This window comes from Procambarus clarkii, chromosome 63 (assembly GCF_040958095.1).
Source record: "Procambarus clarkii isolate CNS0578487 chromosome 63, FALCON_Pclarkii_2.0, whole genome shotgun sequence".
Taxonomy (NCBI): domain Eukaryota; kingdom Metazoa; phylum Arthropoda; class Malacostraca; order Decapoda; family Cambaridae; genus Procambarus; species Procambarus clarkii.
The window spans coordinates 15,522,080-15,545,548 of record NC_091212.1 but is presented as its reverse complement, the minus strand read 5'-3'; the positions used below and the strand labels follow the sequence as shown (position 1 = coordinate 15,545,548).

At 42.2% G+C, this 23,469-nt stretch overlaps 1 protein-coding gene across 1 annotated transcript in view; it reads right to left on the bottom strand.

Annotated features, from left to right (window-relative positions):
• Positions 1–23,469, bottom strand: part of LOC123769493 (trichohyalin) — a 518,341-nt gene that overhangs the window by 55,174 nt on the left and 439,698 nt on the right. Inside the window, 4 exon segments of the mRNA XM_069308773.1 lie at positions 5,036–5,068; positions 5,070–5,093; positions 5,095–5,421; positions 22,433–22,646. Coding sequence (XP_069164874.1) covers positions 5,036–5,068; positions 5,070–5,093; positions 5,095–5,421; positions 22,433–22,646 — 598 coding nt within the window.

Here is a 23,469-nt window from a genome sequence, read left to right as displayed (position 1 = left end):
TGTCACCAACACAGCAGCGAAAGCTGCAAACGTCCAAACAGCACGGGCGCAAGGATAGACCGCAGGCTGGAAGACTTAAAAACTCTGCGGACGACCTGTGAGACCCGAGCCTTGAAACAGGGAACGAGGGGAACCGGATCAACCCAAAGCGCATCCCCAGACATGGTACGCAGGTAACGGCAAAGAGGCGCAACCGGACAACACAGAGATGCACCCCCGGCCAAACCAATCAAGCATCAATAACCCAAGGACCCTTCCGGAAAGCAGCCATCTCGACTCTCGCCAGAAGGACGGAGAAAGGCTGCAAATGTACAAACCTACCACCAGTACCAAAGAGCAGAAACCCCTGCACCTGAAAAGCCTGAAGCTCCCCAACCCACAGAGGCCCATGCCAACAAAATATGGCCTATGAAAACCAAACTTGAACCGAAGGGGCTACCATAAACTGAGGAGAAGATAAGAGGGCACCCTGATCAAGGACCAGGACGGCTCAGGCGACGCATGAGCAGGCCGGAGGTGAAACAAAACACAAGAAAGCGTACAGAATGGGGCAGATGTGACATCCACCCCAAACGCAAATCGGAGCGGCTCCGCCAGCGTCGCACAAAACGAGGCGACAGCAAGAAACATCATTTATTGAAACTAGATTTATTCCTCCAAGGAGTGCCGGACCAACCGGGCTGTGGTGGGTATGTCGGCCTGCGGGCCGCTCCAAGCAACAGCCTGGTGGACCAAACTCTCACAAGTCAAGCCTGGCCTCGGGCCGGGCTTGGGGAGTAGAAGAACTCCCAGAACCCCATCAACCAGGTATCAACCAGGTATCAAATAACTGTAGTCCTGAAAACTACCACAAGCACCAACACAAGATCCCTGGTCACATACACGTGAAAAGAAAAATACATGCCGCCAACCAATGGGGCAAAGAGCACCACGCCGGCCAGGCAAAGAAGGCACAAAGAAAGCACAAAACTGCATCAAAAGGCCCACCTCGACAACAAAACCCAAAGTCCCGGCATGACCACAACACGTGCCAAGACCCAAAAAAGATCAGCCTGCAAGCCAGGAAGACCCTGGAATCCCATAAGGCAGAACTGGGTCACACACAAGGAAACAAAACCCCTTGAACCCACAAAGGAGCCCAAGAGGAAGAAACCTCTGGAACAAAACCAAAGAACCCAAAGGAACCCGGAATCGAACTCGGGGGAGCCCAAACCACCACATTTGCTGGTGGAAATACACCATAGAAAGGCAAGGCACAGCCCCCAGACAGAACCCCCAGGGAAATGGCCAAAACAGACCAAAAACTCAGGGACAAGGTGTGGAAGCAAACATAGACAGGGACACTGAGCCCAAACCCTAGGGCCCAGACCCAAAACAGACAAAACGGAAAACCCGGTGTTAAACCAACACCCAAACGTTCCCAGAGGAACAGAAGACGAGCAGAAAACACTAGAAAAGCAAAGAAACGACAACAGGAGAATAAAACCCCTGAAAGAGGTGAAAAAACTCACCCCAGACGCTCGCTCACACACCCAGGCGCATGTAAACAAACCGCCGCGCCGCCCTGGTCACCACGCCGGGAATTCAGCAGAAAGAAAATGGCCACCGGAACAGGGGGCTGTGACCGACACAAAAGATACGAAAACACGCCAGCAAAAGCGGGAATTAAGCAGACTAGATGGGCAAAAAACTCAGCCCAGAAGCAGAAAAACTGCAGGAAGAGGCAAACAGCCCCAGAACTGCTAGCAGGCATCCCCACAGCCCCGGAAACCCGCAACAGAGGCCCCAGGGCAGAGTCGTCCTCCACGCCCTCCGCCCTTAAAGAAAAGGAAGAGTCAATGGGAAAGGCAGCAAGAAAGGGCCGCTGGTAAGACCCAGAAGCCTTGGCAGGAAGAATAGGCTCAAAAACCTCCGTCCCTAACCCGAACAGGGCAGCCCCCGAAGCCACCCGAGTCTCGACCCCAACTAAACCCAGCCCCGACCCCAAAACTCGCAGACGGTCCAGAGCCAGGAACAGAGAGGGAAAGGGGCAAACAGCACCTAACCAAAACGGGGCGGCTCGGAGCATTCGAGTGGGAAACCAACCTAGCGTGTTGCAGCAACCTAACCTAGCTTGCAACACGGATGCCGCCTGTACTCTGAACAGTAATAACATCAGGAGAGTACTGGAAAACAAGCAGAGAATATCTCTCGCAAGACTCCGGGTCAAGATGTCAGTGACCCAACAGGCAGCATGACGGAGGTAAAAGTGGTGACTATTACTTGAGACAAGGGCACAGCAACCAACAAACCCGCACAAGACGGGTTGGAACCCGGAAGACACATTCAATGGTCCACCGAGCCCCGACAGGGTTTTCTAGGGCCCGTAGGGTAACAACTACGGGAAGCCGGGCAAAGGTGTTGCTAATCGGTTAAAACCCAAAACTAACTAGGGGGTAGAGGACAACACTGAAAACCCCTGCGATGAAAACCAATCACGGGGGCCTAGCAAAGAGCCACCAAACACTACCAGTGGAACTATAGCCACACTAGGCAGACCCCCACCAGGAAAATGAAATTAAAAACAAAAGAAACCCCCGCAAAAGTACACCATCCCCAGAGGCAACAGGAACCGGTCGCCGCTTAGGTGGCAGGTCGCACAACACCTTGATGTAAGATAGAGACTCGTGTGTAGGGAGAAATAGCAGTGCTATTGAGAGAGACCCTTGTGTAGGAGGAAATCGCAGTTTTAAATGTTGAAAAACAGTCAGGTACTCTGACACCTTTCAGATGCACAGAGCATCATCTCGACAGGAAAATGTAATCTTCAAAAAAAAAAAACCAATGTAAACAAAAGGGATAAAATGGTTAAGAAAAAGCAGATTCAATGCAAGAAAATATAGAAAAACAACAGTGTTAAATGCACAAAAACAGCCTGGAACATTATAAGACATATAAATGAAGTATTGGGAAATGTGTATGACATGTATAGGGAGGGGAGATTACATGTATTGGAACCAGGCAGGCAGGGACATGTGCAAGCCCCTATCAGTCACTTGGGAGTGGGAGGCAGTGAGAACCACACCAGTGTTGTGGATGGTCTCCAACAAATACGATAAGTGCAGTATTATAGATGTTTATAGCGGTGCTTCCCCTTTTCTTTATGAGTTAGGGATAGGAATTTGTGGAAATAAGGATTTTTGGAACCCTGTGTTTAAGGAGAGTGGTGTGTTGTTAATTCAGGTGTATGTTCTCAGCTGTGTGTCACATGGGAAGATTATCCACATTTATTTTGTATATTCATTTGTATACCCAGGCCCTTTGTAGTGACCTATGAGGAGTGGAATACCAGTCTCCGTGGTGTAGTGGTAAGACACTCGCCTGGCGTTCCACAAGCGCTTTGTCATGGGTTCGTATCCTGGCTGGGGAGGATTTACTGGTCGCAAATCCTCAACTGTAGCCTCTGTTCAACTCAACAGTAAAATGAGTACTTGGTTGTAAAAATGATTCTTCTCGGCGGGGATCGTATTCCAGGGACCTGCCCGAAACGGTACACGTACTAGTGGCTCTACAAGAATGTAACAACTCTTGTATATATCTAAAAAAAAAAGACCTTAAGTCCCAGGTTGTAGAAGGAGAAGGACCCTACTCCATTCTCTTTGTCTGTATCAATCCTGTGGTGGATCCAAGTAAACCTTTCCCCCCCCCCCTGTTCTAAGTAGTATGAGGAAATCTGGTATTTGTTAAATAAAATCCCTTTTGTAAAATTGTACCCCAAGGTGTATTTCTTGTCTCATGTAGTTAGAACTGGTGACTATTACTATATAGACCCCTGCACTTCCATTATTTATAAGAAAGTAAGAGCGGGTGTTGTTACCGATACTTTAGGATACAGCTTTCAATCGCGTTTCTTACATTGACGCCCTAACCAGCACAACACCAGTCCCTACCCAGGGCCAAACAAGGGCCCCAAGCCCCAGCTGGGCCCAAGGGTGAGGCAAATGCCGAGCAGCAAGAACCTCTACAGGAATGGTTCCTGAATGCCCCAGGGAAAATAACCCTGTCACACAGGGGCAGTACTCACAGGGCGCTTAGGGAAGGAAGCCCCTAAGCACATGCAGCCCGATACTGATGAGGAACACCTGGCCACCGCACAACACAACACACGGCAGTGAGCGCCACGAAAGGCAAACACCACCTAGGACACTGAGGCCAGAGAAGTGTCTATCCCGGTTGACATTAGCTTACGAACCGATGCTAGGCAGCCGGCGTGGTGAGGTCCGGGGCTCCACCCCTCCCCCTCTTGGGACGGGGATGTCTGCCGGACGATCGGTGCTGGCAGTAAAGTGTGATGTTTGCTTGTTTCCTTGGGATTGTAGGGAGTTTCTACCTCTCTGTTCGTTTTTTTGTTTTAGTTTTTTACCATGTGGGGGTTTGTTTTGTTATGCCTACCTTTCTGGGTGCCTAACCCCGATCGATGGCAGATAAGGAAAACCCCAACCATAAGGGGGTTTTCCAGGGGCCATTGCTCCCTGAAACCTCTCTGAAGGCGCCAGATTCTGGCGCTGGTCCCTCGTAGGTCTGAACTCCTTAGCTAATGTTCCGGTCTAATATAACATACATTAGCCCAAAAAGCTCCAGGCTTTTTAACATACATTAGCCCACAGAAAATATTTTTTAATTATGAATTTAATCCTACCAAAATAATATTAATATTGCATTCATTATTATAATGTACTTCATCTCAAAGTAGTTGTAAATAAAAAAAGCTTAATTTGTGAATAATTTACATTTGTTATGTAATCTATACAGATTACGGTTATGTCTATACGGTTATGTGGATAAGCACCTCCAAAGGATATCTAATCAACCAGGCTGTGACTCAGTACGTTCAGGCTGCGAGCAGCCGCGTCCAACAGCCTGGTTGATCAGTCCGACAACCAGGAGGCCTGGTCGACGACCGGGCCGCGGGAACGCTAAGCCCCGGAAGCACCTCAAGGTAACCCCAAGGTAAGGTAAGGTATACTACAAATGTAAATATAAATCTCATACTGACCTTCTCTGTAATCTCCTTCCGTCTATCTTCTTCAGTCTCGCTTCTCAAGCTCCATATCCTGTGGCAATCCTAACGCTCTGTCTTAATGCTTCTTCCAACTCCTCAATTCTCTCATTCTTGTGCTTAACAACCACCACCAGTTGCTCTAGTTCCTCGATCTTCTCATTCCTTTTCATATCTTCCTCTAATGCATGAATTTCCTCCTCAAGTTCTTGCATACGCTCTCTTTGTCTTTTATTTTCATCACTAAGATTGTTAATGAGTGAATCTTTGAGTTTGATATCAACATCCATTTGATCGATGTGTAACCTATATTCTCTCTGACGACCTTCCATCTCTAACATATCTATCTCTTGATGATCTGTGCGCAATTGCTCTTCAGAAGGCTATGTGGTGAGGTTTTGCATTCAAAGTATCACCATGGAGATTAAAAGATTTTCAATTAGATTAAAAATATTTAAAATTGGATACCCACAGTCACATACAAGGGCCCATTGGTTACACCCAAATCAGACACTTATTTATTGTCATCTCAAATTGATGATCAACATAGAAATGGAACAGTTCCATGAGGCGGTCAAAGTGATTGGCAGGGTTGAGATACAAGTTGGCATTTAAAGATGTTATCCAATCAGTTATGTTTGTTTTAAGACAGTATTTCATTTGGTGTTCAGTGTTCAAAAGGTGGGCAAGGAAAGATAAAATGCAGTTCATAAACATATATCAAATAAAACTATTTAAAATAGAAAAAATAGATTAATTCATAACTAAATTACTTTGAACTTTTACATATTCCTTCATTTTATATCTGAGGTCCAACAAGAAACCAACAAGATTCTTCTTTTAATTTTCATCCACTTCACAGGCACATTGAGAGATTAATTGAACAGGAAATGTTTTATTCTTTATAATTCATAGAATCTAAGAGATGGGGGCACTCATGATATTTTTTGTTAAAATCTCATTCACCTATCCTCAGAAACTACAACAACAACAATAACAACTCAACAACACAGGTAATACTTATTGCCTGTGACAAACGTCCATCTAATTCTAATGTTTCAAACATGTTCAGTATCATCATAATACAATTTGATAATTCATTTAGAAAAAGCTTTTCATGAGCCCACTAAACCCTGAGGCAGCATTTTGAAGCGGCTGTACTCCACCAAAGAAAATCAGAAATAAACCAAAGACAAAGTATATAAGGCAAAAGATAAGATGCATAATTTATCAATAAATTTAGATATAAAATATTAAAGTAATGTGAATGATGATAGATGAAGTAGTTATGCAAATAAATAATTTAGGGTAAAGATAAAGGAAAGCATATATTGTAGACAGAGTGATGGCAACCAAATGCCAAGATATTAAATAGAACAAAATTTAACAACCATGTATTAATATAAATTATATTGGGAAGAATTGCAATAAAAAGAATGAAATATAAACAAAAACCCCAACATTAATGACATAAATAAAGCATAACAGAGAGAGGTGGGTGACAGCTGATGGATTGGGGAGAAGCAGTACAGACGACGCAGTGTGGAGACAGCATCCGGCCAGGCAGGGGGAGAGAGAGAGAGAGACGGCTTGTTAGTAAACAGCTGCATGCAGCAATATCTTGTGCAACTGGCCCCAAAGCATCCACTTTTGTATGCACTCCTTTCTTATAATACACACACATATAATTCTGAAAGCTTGCTTTATATTTTTGTGATACTCTTCTAAATCTGCTAGGTTATTTATAAAGTAAACCATATGCTGATAGTTTTTCTAAATCTGTTACTGAAAACTTTTGAATTCTTTGACAGAAAATGCTATGCTGTCAAAAATGTTAGTGACAGTGGAAGAATGTACCACTACAATATACTACTGTACAAGAATGTTGGTAATTATACCAACTTATGTACAGTCACAACCTATTGTATTTTGTGTATTATATATATATACATATATATATATATATATATATATATATATATATATATATATATATATATATATATATATATATATATATATATATTATATATATATATATATATATATATATATATATATATATATATATATATATATATATATATATATATATATATATATATATATATATATATATATATATATATATATATATATATTATATATATATATATATTATATATATATATATATATATATATATATATATATATATATATATATATATATATATATTATATATATATATATATTATATATATATATATATATATATATATATATATATATATATATATTATATATATATATTATATATATATATATATATATTATATATATATATATATTATATATATATAATATATATATAAAATATATATATATATAATATATATATATATATATATATATATATATATATATATATATATATATATATATATATATATATATATATATATATATATATATATATATATATATATATAATAAAAAAATAAATAATGTAACTGGTAATGAAACCTATGATTTTAGGTTTGTAACTATGCTCATATTTGCAATTGTAAATCTTGGTTAGAAAGCAATTAGAATGAGCTTTAATTTAAAAAATATAAGTTAATAATATATTTTTAACTATTTATCACACAACTGCATTCTCAACTGTTATCAGTAGGTACTCAGTTTACATTACAGTTCTAAGGACTTATGCCAATACTATACTATATACACACACTGATTGTCCAGATTCAGGTCTCTCATTCATGAGTAAATATTATAATAATAGTGAAACATCGTTCACAGATACCAAACTGATATAGTATCTTTACATGAATGTTTATTAATCACTATAGGTTTCTGTAATCTTTGCTGCCAAAAATAGCTTCACAAAAAAACTTTACCTAATGAAACAAAGTATAATTTAACTTTCAATCAAATTTCATTCAAAAGAATCTTTGAGAAATGGATAAGGAAAGAGGGCAATATAGTTCACCTCTCATAGAACTGTTGTATAAATCTAATATAAACCAAATTCATTCATTTTGCTTACAGAACTCAATCTTACATGGAGCAAGGGGCCAAGTCTCATGCTGCACATATTAGGATGGAACTTAAATTTTTATTTAGACAACATTAATCATGCTGTTGTTGACAACACAGCTCTACACTACAATTCTATTTTTCTGGCTGATCATTCATTAATACATTATTCCTAAAGCTTTCACAGTGGACTCAAAATGAGTATGTTATCCCTCTCTTAAAAATTGGTTCAATTCCACATAATGTAAAAACCAGCGTTGAATGTAATGAAATGCCATTTTCTGGGTGAGCCCTGGAGGCTTCCTGAAGCTATTCAAACTGATATGTGCTATATAAGTTTCAGGTCATCAGTCACTGGAGTCCTTATGACTACTAGGAACCAAAAGCCATAACCTGGCTCCCTCAGGGAGGCACAGGGAGTAATGGCCTACGAGCACTTTACATTTAAAGTATGTCGTAATTGCCATCGACCAGGAAAACACCCAGAAAGATAGGCGAAACAAAACAGACCACAAGCTGGTGAAAATTGCAACCTACGCCCGAAAAAACAAAAAGACTCCTGCAGGAAGAAAATAAACAAGCAACATGTCATCCAACTAGCACTCCCGCTCGTTAGTGCTACCCTCACCCCATAAAGAGGGGAGGGGGGAGCCGGCTCAGGCGAGCTAGCAGCCCACCTCCTGAGTTCTTGAACAATAAAAACCACCGACCGTAGGAAGGGAGGGTGTCCGGGAGCCTTCAGGGCTCACCCAGAAAATGGTGTTTCTTTACATTCAACGCTGGTTTACTATGGGGAGCCACGTCGGCTCCCTGAAGCTAACTACAGTACCTTCAAAACGTAAAAGTAAAAACTTTTAAGTAAAAACAGGGACTTACCCGGGAGGTGGTAGCACCTCAGGTCTCAACAAGAAGGAGAGACAGACAGCTGCGACAGTCTTCCCAACACAACATAAAGCAGTAGAGGGCCTGGGATGGTCACAAGATACCTGACAGCCAGGACCCTGTTTGACCTCCAAAACCCCCATGCCCGAATGTCGACCCAGGACATATTACCAAAAACAGCTGCAAGAGAAGTATACTTCCGCACATTATGGGCACGAGGGTAGACTGCAAGCTGGCCAGACTTGACACTGCAAACAACCTGAGAAACACAAGCTCTGGTACAGGGAACCAGGGAAACTGGATCCACCCAGAGAAAGTCCACCGTCACCGAACCGGTGGCCCGCAGGTAGCGACGTAAAGCACCAACAGAGACACAGCACAAGATGTACCCCTGGCCTAACCAACTAAGCCTTCACAACCAACACACCCCTCCGGAAGCCAGTCATCTCGTTCTTCACCAAAAAAGAAGTAGGAGGCCGCAAACGAGCAAAACGTCAACCAGGACCAAATGAACAGAACCCCGAGCGCTGGAGAAGAACATGAAGCTCCCCAACCCAACCCCCAGAAGCCAAAACCCACAAAAACAAGGTTTTCCCAAAGCTAACCCGAACCAATGGGGCCATGACTAACCGAGGAGAAGAAAGAAAGAAAGGAAAGAATCCAGTCCAATGACCAAGACAGCTCAGACAGTGCATGAGCAGGCTCGAGGTAGAAAAACTCATGAGAGAGCTTGCATAATGAGTAAAAGTGACATCCACTCCAAACGCAAGCTGCAGCGGCTTCGCCAACGCTGCACGATAAGAAGCGACAGTATTCGGCAGAAAATGCTGGTCCAGGAAAAGCCAAGAAAGTATGATACAATACAATTAACAGTATGATAGATACACACTGTTAATTGCCTTGCCTTGCCTTGCCTTGCCCTGCCTTGGCTGCAGCAGGCTGGCCGTAAATCAACTCTTAACAACACCACACCACACCACACCATCACTCATCACCCATCAAAGCCAAGAAAGAAAGGACAAGACAACCTTAACCAACAAAAACAAAAACCTCATGAAATGAAAGGACATGGCAGAAAGATCGTCCAAAACGTCATACTGTTGCTGAGACAAAGACTGCAGGTGGGACACCATCAAAGAAGCCACCTGATCACCATACAAATGGCGATACACCTGCGTCAGAAAACCCAGACACGAAGAGCGGAAGAGTAAGTTGAACCAGCGAGGTACCACACCGGCCTGACCTGCTGAAAGAGGCAGAGCTGCGGAAAAACTCCTGGGTTCGGACACTGAGGAAGCATCACCTGAAACCAAGGCTGAGCTGGCCACTATGAGGCCAGGAGAAAACTTTTAAACTGAGAAGAAGAAAACCTCTGAAAAGACAAATCCTAGGAACCCTAGGATATCCAGAAACGAACCTGGGTGGAGCCCTACCTACCACATTTGCCAGCAAATAAGATACACAATATCAATGAATTATTTGTGTTTTTCGTATAAAAAAGAACCCCATGGCTAAAACAGCTGTAATACAGACAGGACACCGAGACCCATAGGCTTGGGAGCTGGATGAGCATACAAGGCAAGGTCACCAGGTACAAAATCAGAGCCTATAATTAAATAAAGAAAACAAGCCAATGACCATAGTCTGTGAACACAAGACTGAGGTAATACTATACAGAAGTATCACAGTTTCATACACAAGACAAGACAGCCCCAGGAACACAAGACCGTAAGACATGACCACCACCCAAAATTCCCCAGGGAAACCAACAGGGTAGGAAAAGATGGATGAATCAATACAATTAGTACACCCATAATGGGACACAGGAGGTAACTGAGTACCCAAAAATGCCACAGAGACAAAAAAAAGAACTTGTCCAGAGGCAGAGTAGTAAGGAAACAGAATGCAGGAGGCAGTGAGGTGAAGGCTGCAAACGGAGAAACACAGGAGCTCAAGGAGCTTATTTTTAATTTTCTCAGGCCAAAACATCGAAGCAAAAGATGGATGCGCCCGATGCGAGTGTGCGTAAATCACGCTGGCAAATACACTAAAACTAATTCATAAAGGGAAGGTGACAAAAAAAACCTTTTCCTGAAGCAACAACCTGAGCCCAGAAGGCACAAGGGCCCAAGTAGGGACAAAAGAAGCTCAAACACTCAAAGTGGACTCTCCTGAGCCCCAGGAACCCTTGACACAGGCCATGGGGCAGAGCCCTCTTCCACACCCACCACCTCTGAAGAAAAGGCAGCGTCCAGAGAAAAAACTTCCAAGAAAGGAGTCTGCTGGGATGACTCGGAAGCCTCGGTGGGAAAATCGGACTCGACCACCTCCGTACCCAAATCGGAAAGGGCAGCCCCAGAAGTCACCCGAGCCTCATCCCGAGCTAAGCCCCGACCTGACTCTGAAACCCTCAGATATTTGGGAGCTGGAAGTAGAGGTGGAGGAGCAGGGCAAACTACACCCACCTGGGAAGGAAGTGGGTTGAGGACGGAACCAAGGTTGAAGCGACCAACGCCCCCAAATCCGAGTCCCTAAAACCAAGCGGGGCAGCTTCAGGGCCTCCAACCGGGCAACCAACCTGGCCCGTTGCAGTAAGGTGAATCGAGCATGCAACACAGCCGCTGCCTGACCCCTGAGATCATCTGATTGGGAATGGGTATATTGAAGCACACGCGAGGAACAAGTTGTAGGTGTCATCGACCCAACATATCACATAACGGAGGCAGTACAAATGATCGTCTCTTTGAGGCAGAGGTAATGAACAACTTCAACATTGCACAAGGCGAGAGAGGACTCGGAAGACACATCCATGGTACCCCTGAGCCCACTGGGGGTTTTCCAGGGCCAGTAGGGTGAGTAAGCCCTGCAGAAAGCCCAGGCACTGGGGCTAGCTAAGCAGGTAGAACTCTATCTGTCAGCAGGCAAACTGACCACCAGTAGCAGCCATGAAACCTCAGGGGCAACAGAGGAGGACCACCAACACAACCTAGGCTTGCCTAATAAGAAGCTAGGCAAACCTCCTCCATGAATAAAATGCAAAAATGCTATAAAAATAAAATAAAACCCCTGAAGACACACATCAAACAAACTGGCAGCCAGAGAAACGTGGGCAAGCTGCGCCGGCCAAAGTGAGCCCTGCCCAGTCAATAACACTCCCCACCTGGAGCAAGACGGAAAACCCAAGACAATGCCAAACGACGAAGTCCTCAAACGGGAGTGAGTCCCGAACAACCCAGGGAAAATAATACTGAAATGCAAGGGTAATACTTACAGAGCACCTAGGGTAGATCACCTTAGGCGCATGCTGCTCTGCGAACAATGAGACACCTGGCCGCCACACCAAACACACTGCTGCTATAGCCACACAGGGCAAAATCCAGAACAGAAAATTGAGACCAGAGGTGACCTAGCTGACCCCAGCACATCAGTTCAAGAACTAAGGGGTGGGTTGCCGGCTCACCTGAGCCAGCTCCCCTTGCCCCTCTTTTGGGAGGAGAGAGGGTAGCACTAACGAGGGGAAGTGCTAGTTGGATGATGTGTTGCTTGTTTATTTTCTTCCTGGGGAGGCCTTTTGCTTTTTCAGACGTAGGTCAGAATTTTCACCAGCTTGTGGTCCGTTTTGTTTCGTTTATCTTTCTGGGTGCTTTCCCGGTCGATATCAATTGCAACATACTGTACTTAAAATGTAAAGTGCTCATAAGCCATTGCTCCCAGATTCTAGGCCAGATTCTGGCTCGTGGTTCCCGGTAGAAATAAGGACTCCAGTGATTGATGACCCCCAAACGAATATAGCACATATCAGTTCGGGTAGCTTCAAGGAGCCGTCGGGGCTCCCCACAGAAATGGTGAGATTGCTGACAAATATCTAAAAAATACCAAAATGGCAAATGGCCATACAAAATGATGCTACACCCAGACTGGGAGGAGCATCAATTACTGGCTTCAAATCAACACAGTGTTTTCCTTGTCTATTCCACAAATTCGTTGAAGGTTAGAAATTGAAGCCAAATATCTAATTCTTATAATGTGAACAGAAAGTGAGTCAGCAAAATTAACATTTAATGCAAAAATAAAGATCATATTCTGTTTTCCAAAATTAAACATGTCTAAGATAGTAAGTAGTAGCAGTTATATAGAGATATCTTCTTAACATCCAAACAAACATAGGAAATACCATTATTATGGCTAACTTGGAAATAATACTATTTACTAAATCATATTCATTCCATTCCAGAGCTAAGTCAACTCATGTATGAGGAACGGTTGAGGAGCCACAAGGCTAACAACACTACAAACCAGGCAAGACAGGGCTAATCTTATTGAAACATTTAAAATACTGAACAAATTGGAGGATGTTGATCCAGAAAATTTCTTCAAAAAGTCAGGTGTAACACAAACTAGGAGCAACAGTTTCAAACTCAACAAGCCACAATGTAGGGCTGAGAACAGGAAATGCTTTTTCACCCACATGGTTATTAACCTATGGAACCACATACCTGCCAAAGCCGTTAATGCCAAAACTCACTTGGGTTTTAAAGTTCAACTGGAAAGAATCATCAAGGCAAATGGGAGACCTTCGACAAGCTACTGGCTTCCTGTTCTCGTTGAGGCAACTAGTGTTAGTAGCTCTCAGGTAAACTCAAGTAAACTCAGGTATATTTGTTTTATATAAAATTTATGAAGATTTACTATGCGGCAAGTCCCTAGAGATTGTGTAATACAGTACACAAAAATCAATCACTAATTTAATGAAATACTCTCTTCTGGGTGCCTTAACCACTGTACTGCGCATAGCGCCTTAACCACTGCAATGCACACAGAGCCTTGAGGTGCTAGATCGAAGGTGCGCAGAGCACCTCAGGACGCTCGTAGGTATAGTGTAGCATTCAAAACTCCCATGGCTACATGGGGTTCACATCAGCTTCCTCAGCGCTCTCGTAAACAGACGCCATTTAAAAAATAAAAACTGTATTGAATGTAATGAAACTCCATTTTCTGGGCGAGACCCGGAGGCTCCCCATAGCTATACCGGGCTGATGTGTATATATTAGGCTGTGGCAACAGTCAATAAATGGAGTTCTAGCCCTACCAAGGACCCGCGCCAAAACCTGGCCTCCTCAGATGAGGCATGAGAAGCAATGGCCTATAGACACCCCCATATAATTGGAAGCAGTCTATATCTACCATCTACCAAGTCAGGCACCCAGAAAGGTAGGAATTCCAAAACAAACTATAGCTGGTTAAAAATTGCAAACCGAAAGCCGTACAAGCAAGCAGAACTCCCCAATCGAAAACAACCAAACAAGCATGACACCATCACAGCCGCTGCTCTGCTTTCTGCCCAACTCCCCCCTCCCCGGGAGGGGGAATGATGGTCCCAGACCTCACACACCGGCTACCCAACCTCAGTTCAAGAGGCTGTTATGTTGGAGGCGTGTCGATAGACTCTGGCTCCATCCTTTGAGCAGTGCTATATTGCATTGTTGTTGTTCTGTGCTGGTGGTGTGCGAGCCAGGTGTTGCAGAAAACACACTTCCGCAACAGAATGCTGCATGAATGGCTCATCAAAATACGCCATAAAATATTCCAACTCAGGCATATTGTCACCAGTATAGGGGAATGTGGGTGTCACAACAACATTAGTATTATCAAATCTTCAGCAGTCTCCGTGGTGTAGTGGTAAGACACTCGTCTGGCGTTCCGCGAGCGCTATGTCATGGGTTCGTATCCTGGCCGGGGAGGATTTACTGGGCGCAATTCCTTAACTGTAGCCTCTGTTTAACGCAACAGTAAAATGTGTACTTGGATGAAAAAACGATTCTTCGCGGCAGGGGATCGTATTCCAGGGACCTGCCCGAAACGCTACGCGTACTAGTGGCTGTACAAGAATGTAACAACTCTTGTATATATCTCAAAAAACAAAAAAAAAAAAACAAAAAAAATGTTGGTACATATAAGTTGACCAGACCACACACTAGAAAGTGAAGGGCAACGATGTTTCGGTCCGTCCTGAACCATTCTCAAGTCGATTGTGATGAGGAAGTAGATGCAGGTAATAAATAGGCTAGAGAGATCTTTAATCTTTCCTGCCTCTACTCTACATAGACACCGTCTTGTTGAATCGGCTCTAATACACAATGTACCCAACATGAACTTGAGTCCTGGCTTTGTTGCTGTGGACTCTTCTCTTTCACAGTATATACTTAAATGCTCTAATCTTTCTAACAAACGTGACTTAACATAGCTTACCCTTCCATTTATCTTTCTTTCTCTTTCCTTTTCTTTCTCTCTTCTCTGTTCTTTGTTTTCTTTACGTTCCCTTACTATCCTCTTCTTATTCCTATTACTTTTCCGTCTCATTCGGTGGTTATAATAGAAGCTGCCTCGTATGGACCAATAGGCCCTCTGCAGATCCTACTACTATCTCCACTACTACACTTTGCTCCTCACCTCTCTCTAGCCTATTTATTGCCTGCATCTACTTCCTCATCACAATCGACTTGAGAATGGTCCAGGACGGACCGAAACGTCGTCGTCCCTTCACTTTCTAGTGTGTGGTCTGGTCAACTTACTTTAGCCACGTTATTGTGACTCATCGCCTGCACTTGGTACATATATGTGGGAGAAAATTGTCGCAATCCTCCAATATAAGTACACTAGTGCTTGTTGTCTTGGCGCCAACACCATACCTGGAGAGGGTTTCGGGAGTTCTACTACTCCCTGAGCCCAGCCTGAGGTCAGGCTCAACCACCTCATCGACCACCGCCGACACCACCGCAAGTGCCACCACTATGAGTGGAGACACAACACTGCTCTGTCATCTTGTGATAGAACTGTATGGCAGGAGATGAGGCTCTTCTACCTAGTATAAGCCTACCATGAACACCTGACATCAAGGGCATACTGTCGTCTCTGTCCTCAGGCCTCGTGAGATGTTGGCGCTTGGCTCGCCGTGTGACTGAGGCACAAAATCCTCACTTAGTAACAGCACCTCTATACCCAGAAAATGACTCATCACCTTTATTCTCACCTTGTACACACTTGTCGAATGGCCCAGGTGGTGATGGTAAATCCACTGGTGTAAACCTATGGCTGTGGGGCATGCTAGGAAATTTTTTCAAGCTGGTGGACACTCATGTGGAGTCCTCAGGCCTCCATCTCTTACCCAAGTGACTGCATGCCAATTTTGAATCCTATGATATACCTACAAGCACTTTAGGGTACTATGCACACCAGTGATCAAGTGCCTGAACCACTGCACTGCTCTGCATTAAAATATGACACCCCTGTGATGCGCCAAAAATAAATTCGTTCCAAAAAATATTATTTTCTTTTCTTATACTATTAAAATGCAGTCTCTGATCACAAGGAAACTAACAAAAAATATTGTAAGTGACATACTTTAGCCGTGATGGAGCTGGTAAGTTGAGCAAATCATGGGCGCTGAGCAATGGAGCACTTAACCACCATGCTGTGCCAAGTTTATTGTGAAATTTCCCCGGTGCGCATGAAATAAAGTGTTTCTAAAAAATTATTTTTTTCTTCGTAAAATGATAAATTCCCTTCCATGAACATGTCTATGTAAAAATAAATACCAAATTCCACTTACTTTGGCTGTGGGGACATGGACAAGGTGCGCTGTGATGTCATCAGGGCCTGGTCGTCCATGGGTGAATCGCCCAGACACGGTCACGTGGGCCATTCAAGCACCGGGTGTTGCCACAAATATATTTTCAATTATTTGTTTTATGTATTTCCAATGCGGTTTTATTTGTTTTTGTTTTTTTTGCATATATGATGAATATTTGTGTCCTTTACAATATGTATACAGTAAAACGTTCATAATGTTCCCTGGAACTGTGATACATGTGTCAGTAATGTGTCCACAATAAATGTTTATTGTTGCAATATTACCTGTTAAAAATTCACTAAAATTACAATATGTACAGTTTCACACACTATTTACACAGTAACACACTGTATTACACATTCAGTACTTCGGAAGTGAGTAATAATCAACGAAGTAGCCCATGGTAAAGAGTGCGACTTCGCTCTCAGTGCACCAGGTACAGATAAATTTTCGCTTCCTGTTTCTTCATTCTATGTGCTTGCAAATAACGCACTCATGTACACCCCTTGGCTTTAGTACTTGTAGGTTGTATGTAGCCAAGCTTGTAAAGCATAAGGTAGTATTGAAAAGATTATAGGAAAAGATCAATTTGTAAGGTAGTCTTGAAAAGATCGCTTTGTATGGTCCCACACAGGAAGTGATTCTGTTTACCTCACGAGTGTCCGTCAGTTAGGAAGAGATTCAGGTATTCTTGAAAATATCTATGGAAAACACCACCATGGAAGCCGCTAACACTGCTCATCTATGCTATTTGTATCAGATGCATCATCACTGAACGCAGAAAACGATTCATCTATGTATCATCGAAATAAATTGTAGATAGCATAGGATTGCAAGGGTGACGCTCAGAGCTACAACTGGATACGCTCGGTGTATCGTCCTCATAGGTGCTTTATCACTTGCATCCGACCCTTGTGTTAGGTCCTTAATGCACCTAGCTTCACCAATATTATGACCCCTTACGTTCTTCAAACAATAAGGTTTGAATTTCACCGACAGAGTGATCTTTCAACACCGTGTCGGACAGGTGTTTGGGAGCCAGAGGAGCATGTGCCACCCATGGTTGCTCACTCAGTACTAACCCAGCCAGCAGCCCTAGGACATTCTGGGAATTTTTTCTAAGATGGCTGCCTCTCACTGGAGGTCTCAAGAGCCCATTTTGTACACAACCTACCGCGCACGAATTTTGAATGGATACGAAATATTCAAAAGGTGTTTACTCGGTTGGCGCAGTTTCCCACCGACTGAGTTTTCTCGGTTGGCACACCACAGTTTTCAATTTAATAGTTGACACCCCTAGTGTCAACATCTGCATCAAAGAAGCTCCAGCATATTTCAACAATCCTAAGTATTGTAGTACAGGTTGATGATAGAGAGTGGTGTTCCCAGGGAACATAAAGGTATAGTGTTTTTGAAAAATAGATGAGATAACAGGAATGTGCTAAGGGAAGTGAAAAAATTGGACGAGAAAAAGTTGCCCTAGCATTTCCAGTGCAGAGAAGAACATTCAAGATGGCCGCCAGGCAAAAGGAAAACCAAAACAGAGCTTCATTTTGGGGGATTCAATGAAGAAAGCATTGATATAAGCAGCCTACACAAGTTGGCAAAATTAGATACTATAGTGAGCTCTCATGAAGAAATAATCAGCAAATTGAAAGAAAGTAATGACCATTTGTGTAGCAAAGTTTTATGTCTTGAGGGTTTAGTGAAAGACTTGTGCAAGGACAAGAATCAATTGGAAACAAATTGCAAATCCATGAAAGAGGAAAATAAACTCTTAAAAATAGCTTCGGAAGAAGTTAAAGTAAATTTAAACATAAATGACTACAATAGGTTAGGTAAGGAAATTCAACATGAAAAACAGCTTTTGTCAGCACAGATGGAGGAAGTTACACAGGGAATAGAACAATGCAAGAAGGATATGCAACTCACCTATGCACAAATAGCCAAGGAGAAAGGAAAAAATTGAAGAAGCAGTAAAGGAAGCCAAACACTGCAGCAACCAGGATAAAACAAACATTAGGTTGGAAGTGAGAAAGGAATTGGCATCTAACCCGAAGTTGGTGCAAAACACAGTTGATCGGAGTAAGTCCCAGATAATTTTTGGTTACAAACAAATGGAGATAACATCTAGGTCAGAAAGAGCTGTAGAAGAAGCTAAAGTAGTTTATAAAACTGTTGGCCTCGTGGAAGGTCTTACTACCATAGAGAATGTGTGCGGCTACAGGAGAAAAGGCGGGTACGTAAAAGGGAAAGTTCGACCTTTGAGGATCACCCTAAAAGATGCCAAACAGATGGAAGAAGTACTAAGGAATGCTAGAAAATTACAAAGTGATGAGGATGGGAAAGTGTGGTTGTTAAGACGAGATCTTTCAAGAGAAGTCAGAGAGAAGCTGAAACTAAACTTCGTAGAGGCAAAACATCTAAATGAGAGCAGAAACGAAGAAGAAATCAATTCTTTTTTCTACGAAGTGATAGGGGTAGGCAGACCAGTAAAGTGGTACATAAAGGCAAACCAATAAAATTGCTAGAGAGAGGTTTAGTGAAGAATAAGGAGAGGGGGAACATGTTCCTGAAAATAGTATACACCAATGTAGATGGAGTGAGATTCGAAGATACTGGAGTTAAGTGATGTAATACAGCTGCAGACACCAGACATTGTTGCACTCACAGAGACAAAACTTGAAGATGTTATTTTAAATGAGGTCATATTCCCAAGGGGCTACTCAATTTGGAGACGGGAGAGAAAAATTATGAAAGGCGGTGGCGTTGCTATGCTGGTGAAAGAACACCTAAAGGTGAACGAAATAATGACTGCCAATCCACGAGAAGTTGACGTAATAGCACTAGAGATCTGTCATGAGGATGATAAACTAATAATCATAAATGCATATAGTCCACCGCCAAGCAACACATGGATAAAGGAGGAGCTAGATAGTTAACAAGAGGGTCTTATAACAATAATGAGAGAGATTATACCGAGATCGGATAAAGATAGATCAAGACTGTTGATAGTCGGCGACTTCAACTTGAAATCCATAGACTGGGAAGCATATGAAGCTAGAACAGAGGATTTTTGGACCTGTAGATTTGTAGAATTCATCGTGGAAACGTTCTTGTATCAACATGTTAAACAAGCTACAAGGATGAGGGAAGGGGACGTTCCCTCCATGCAAGATTTGATATTTACCAGGAATGAGATGTATGTCAAGTTTTGTGAAATATATGATAAAGGCACAAAAAATTTATACCACAGCAGAGATGCAGAAAAAGTTAACAGGATTGGTTCAACAGAAATTGCGAGAGGGCCAGAGACCAAAAGACCAAAACTGGAATCAAGATAGGAAGAGGAAAACCCCCAAACATTACCGGCGATACAAATATGCGAGAAACAACTACACGGCAGTGAGGAGAGAGGCAGAAAGAAATTTTGAAAAGGGGATTGCAGACAAATGTAAAACAGAACCAGGTCTATTCTCTAAATTCATAAACAACAAATTGCAGGTAAAGGATAATATTGAGAGGTTGAAAATGGGAAATAGATTCATTTAAAATGAAAATGAAATGTGTGAAACATTAAACGAAAAGTTCTAAAGTGTGTTTGTACAAAATTAAATCTTCAGGGAACCAGACACAATAAGAATTCCAGAGAACAATATAGAGCACATAGAGGTGTCTAGAGACGAGGTGGAAAAAATGCTCAAGGAGCAAAGTAGGAACAAAGCAGTTGGTCCAGATGGAGTTTCACCATGGGTTCTGAGAGAATGTGCACCTGACCTCAGCATTCCACTTCAACTGATTTTTCAGCCATCCCCGTGTACAGGAGCTGTAGCTGATGTGTAGAAAAAGGCTAACATAGTTCCAATCTACAAAAGTGGCAGCAGGGAAGACCCCCTCAATTATAGACCTGCATCACTGATGAGTGTAACAGTCAAAATATTAGAAAAAATAATTAGAACTATATGGGTAGAACACCTGGAGAAAAACAATATAATATCAGACAGACAGTATGGTTTTCGATCTGGAAGATCCTGTGTAACGAACTTACTCAATTTCTATGATCGAGCCACAGAGATTTTACAGGAAAGAGATGGTTGGGTTGACTGCATCTATCTGGACCTAAAAAAAAAAGGCTTTCAACAGATTTCCCCATAAGAGGTTGTTCATGGAAACTGGAACATATTGGAGGGGTGACAGGTAAGCTTCTAACATGGATGAAAAATTTCCTGACAGAAAAATGAGGGCCATAATCAGAGGCATTGTATCTGACTGGAGAAATGTCACGAGTGGAGTACCACAGGGTTCAGTTCTTGCACTGGTAATGTTCATTGTCTTCATAAACTATCTACCAGTTGGAATACATAATTATATGAACATGTTTGCTGATGATGCTAAGATAATAGGGAAGATAAGAAGCCTAGATGATTGTCATGCCCTTCAAGAAGACCTGGGCAAAATAAGTATATGGAGCAACACTTGGCAAATAGAATTTAATGTGAATAAATGCCATGTTATGGAATGTGGAATTGGAGAACATAGACCCCACACAACCTATAAATTATGTGAGAAATCTTTAAAGAATTCTGACAAAGAAAGGGATCTAGGGGTGGTTCTAGATAGAAAACTGTCACCTGAGGACCACATTAAGAACATTGTGCGAGGAGCCTATGCTACACTTTCTAACTTCAGAATTGCTTTTAAATACATGGATGGAGAAATGCCAAAGAAATTGTTCATGACTTTTGTTAAACCAAAGCTGGAATATGCAGTGGTTGTATGGTGCCCATATCTTAAGAAGCACATCAACAAACTGGAAAAGGTGCAACGACATACCACTAAGTGGCTCCCAGAACTGAAGGACAAGAGCTATGAGGAGAGGTTAGAGGCATTAAATTTGCAAAAACTAGAAGATAGAAGAAAAAGAGGTGATATGATCACTAAGTACAAAATAATAACAGAAATCGATAAAATCGATAGGGAAGAATTCCTGAGACCTGGAACTTCAAGAACAAGAGGTCATAGATTTAAACTAACAAAACAAAGCTGCCAGAGGAATATAAGAAAATTCAAAGTGGTAGACGGTTGGAACAGGTTAGGTGAGAAGGTGGTGGACGCCAAAACCGTCAGTTGTTTCAAAGCGTTATATGACAGAGTGCTGGGTAGACGGGACACCACGAGCGTAGCTCTCATCCTGTAACTACACTTAGGTAATTACAGTGGTTAAGCAGTCTCTGAAATTCAATTGGGTTCATTCTTAACTCACAATCTGGAATCCCGGGTTCAAATCTTGGGTAGGAAAGAAATGGTTTGACCCATTTCCTTTGCCCTCTATTCACCTATCAGTAAATAAGTACCCGAGAGTTAGCCAACTTTTATGGAATTGCTTCCTGGGGAAGTCCAGTAGTTTGACCTTATGAGTTAAGGAACCTCAATACAAGCTTAAAGAATATATCTAAACATGCATCTGCCTGTCCCCAATAAAAACTAGTAAGAAATAATATGTGAAGACTAGTAAAGACCTTTCAATGCTAACATCCATGTGCATATGGGAATCCCACAATTTCAGACTTTTTATTGTATATAAATGTCAGATATAGAATGGAATATGAAATGACACTTAATACAATATTTAATACAATAAATACATACAGTATTTCATATCAGATTATTTCGAAAACCAAAACTTCCTTAATTTGTTTGGATATTAAGTGAATACATAGTATGTAACAGCATATAAAAATAGAGGAAAACAATATAATAAATCATTGTTAAATTTTAGTATTAAGTGATTTCCATAGATTTTTTGTGAAGAGTAAAATTTAAAATGATGAATTACTTAAATATACAAGAAACAAGGTTACCTGTGCAACATTCTTTGCTTGCTCCAATGTGGCTTTTGCAGCTTCTGATGCTGCTGAAGCCTTCTCTGCTGCTGTTGCAGCCATTTGGCCTGCTGAAGCTGTGCTTAGTCCTCCTGGCATTCCATCCATTTTTGCTGGAGTGCCAGGGGTAGATGCTACAGGAGGCTTTTTAACTTGGCCGCCACCTGCACCAGTTCTTTCGGCCCTCAATGCTCTGAAAAATACAATGAATCAAACTAAATATTGAATTAAATGCATAAGGGCAATTAATGGAACTAATGGAGACACCCAAGTACAGAGTGACCCAAATGTAATTGAAGCTAACATCCAAACCAACCTAAAATATCCCATTTCAACTCCATTAATGTGTTACTCCTTGGGAGAAGTGTGCTGGCTGACGTACTTTGTTTCTCATCTCAATGCGTTTTCCCATCTACTCTGCTACCATGCACACTAAGCCAAAGTCAGTGAAGGGTAATAAGAAAGTTAGTACACCTGGAAGGGATAACATTAACAATGATAACACCAGTGGAAGAGCAGCTGTTTTTCCCTCTAGTGCTGGGGAAAGAGGGGTACCAAATCTCTCCACAACAGTAACACCACCATCTCAACTGGGTGGCATGATGTCATCGGCATGTTTGACTCAGCCTATGCTACAAATTAATCAAAACATCAAACACCTTAAACGAGCTGTTGGCCCTTGTCTCGACTTCATGTACTTCAATGAGAACCCGTGGTTCAGGATATTAGTCCAGATACTTTAAGGTCAATTGATGATGATCAAGTCGACCCTAATAACGAGCCTGCAAACCAAAACCAAAGCAAGGCTAATGCAAAATCAGTAACTGTCTTCCAGAGTTGATCTCCTCCAACAGGAAATAAGCTCTATTAGGCACACTGTTACACAACTAAATTCAGCTGAAACCACTGAAACGTTGTGAATTTCATCTTCAGACAGTGATTTTTCAACTGCGCAACCTACAGAAGAATGGGAGCTTGAGGCATATGGATCTGCCATAGTGCTCACTTGAAGCTGA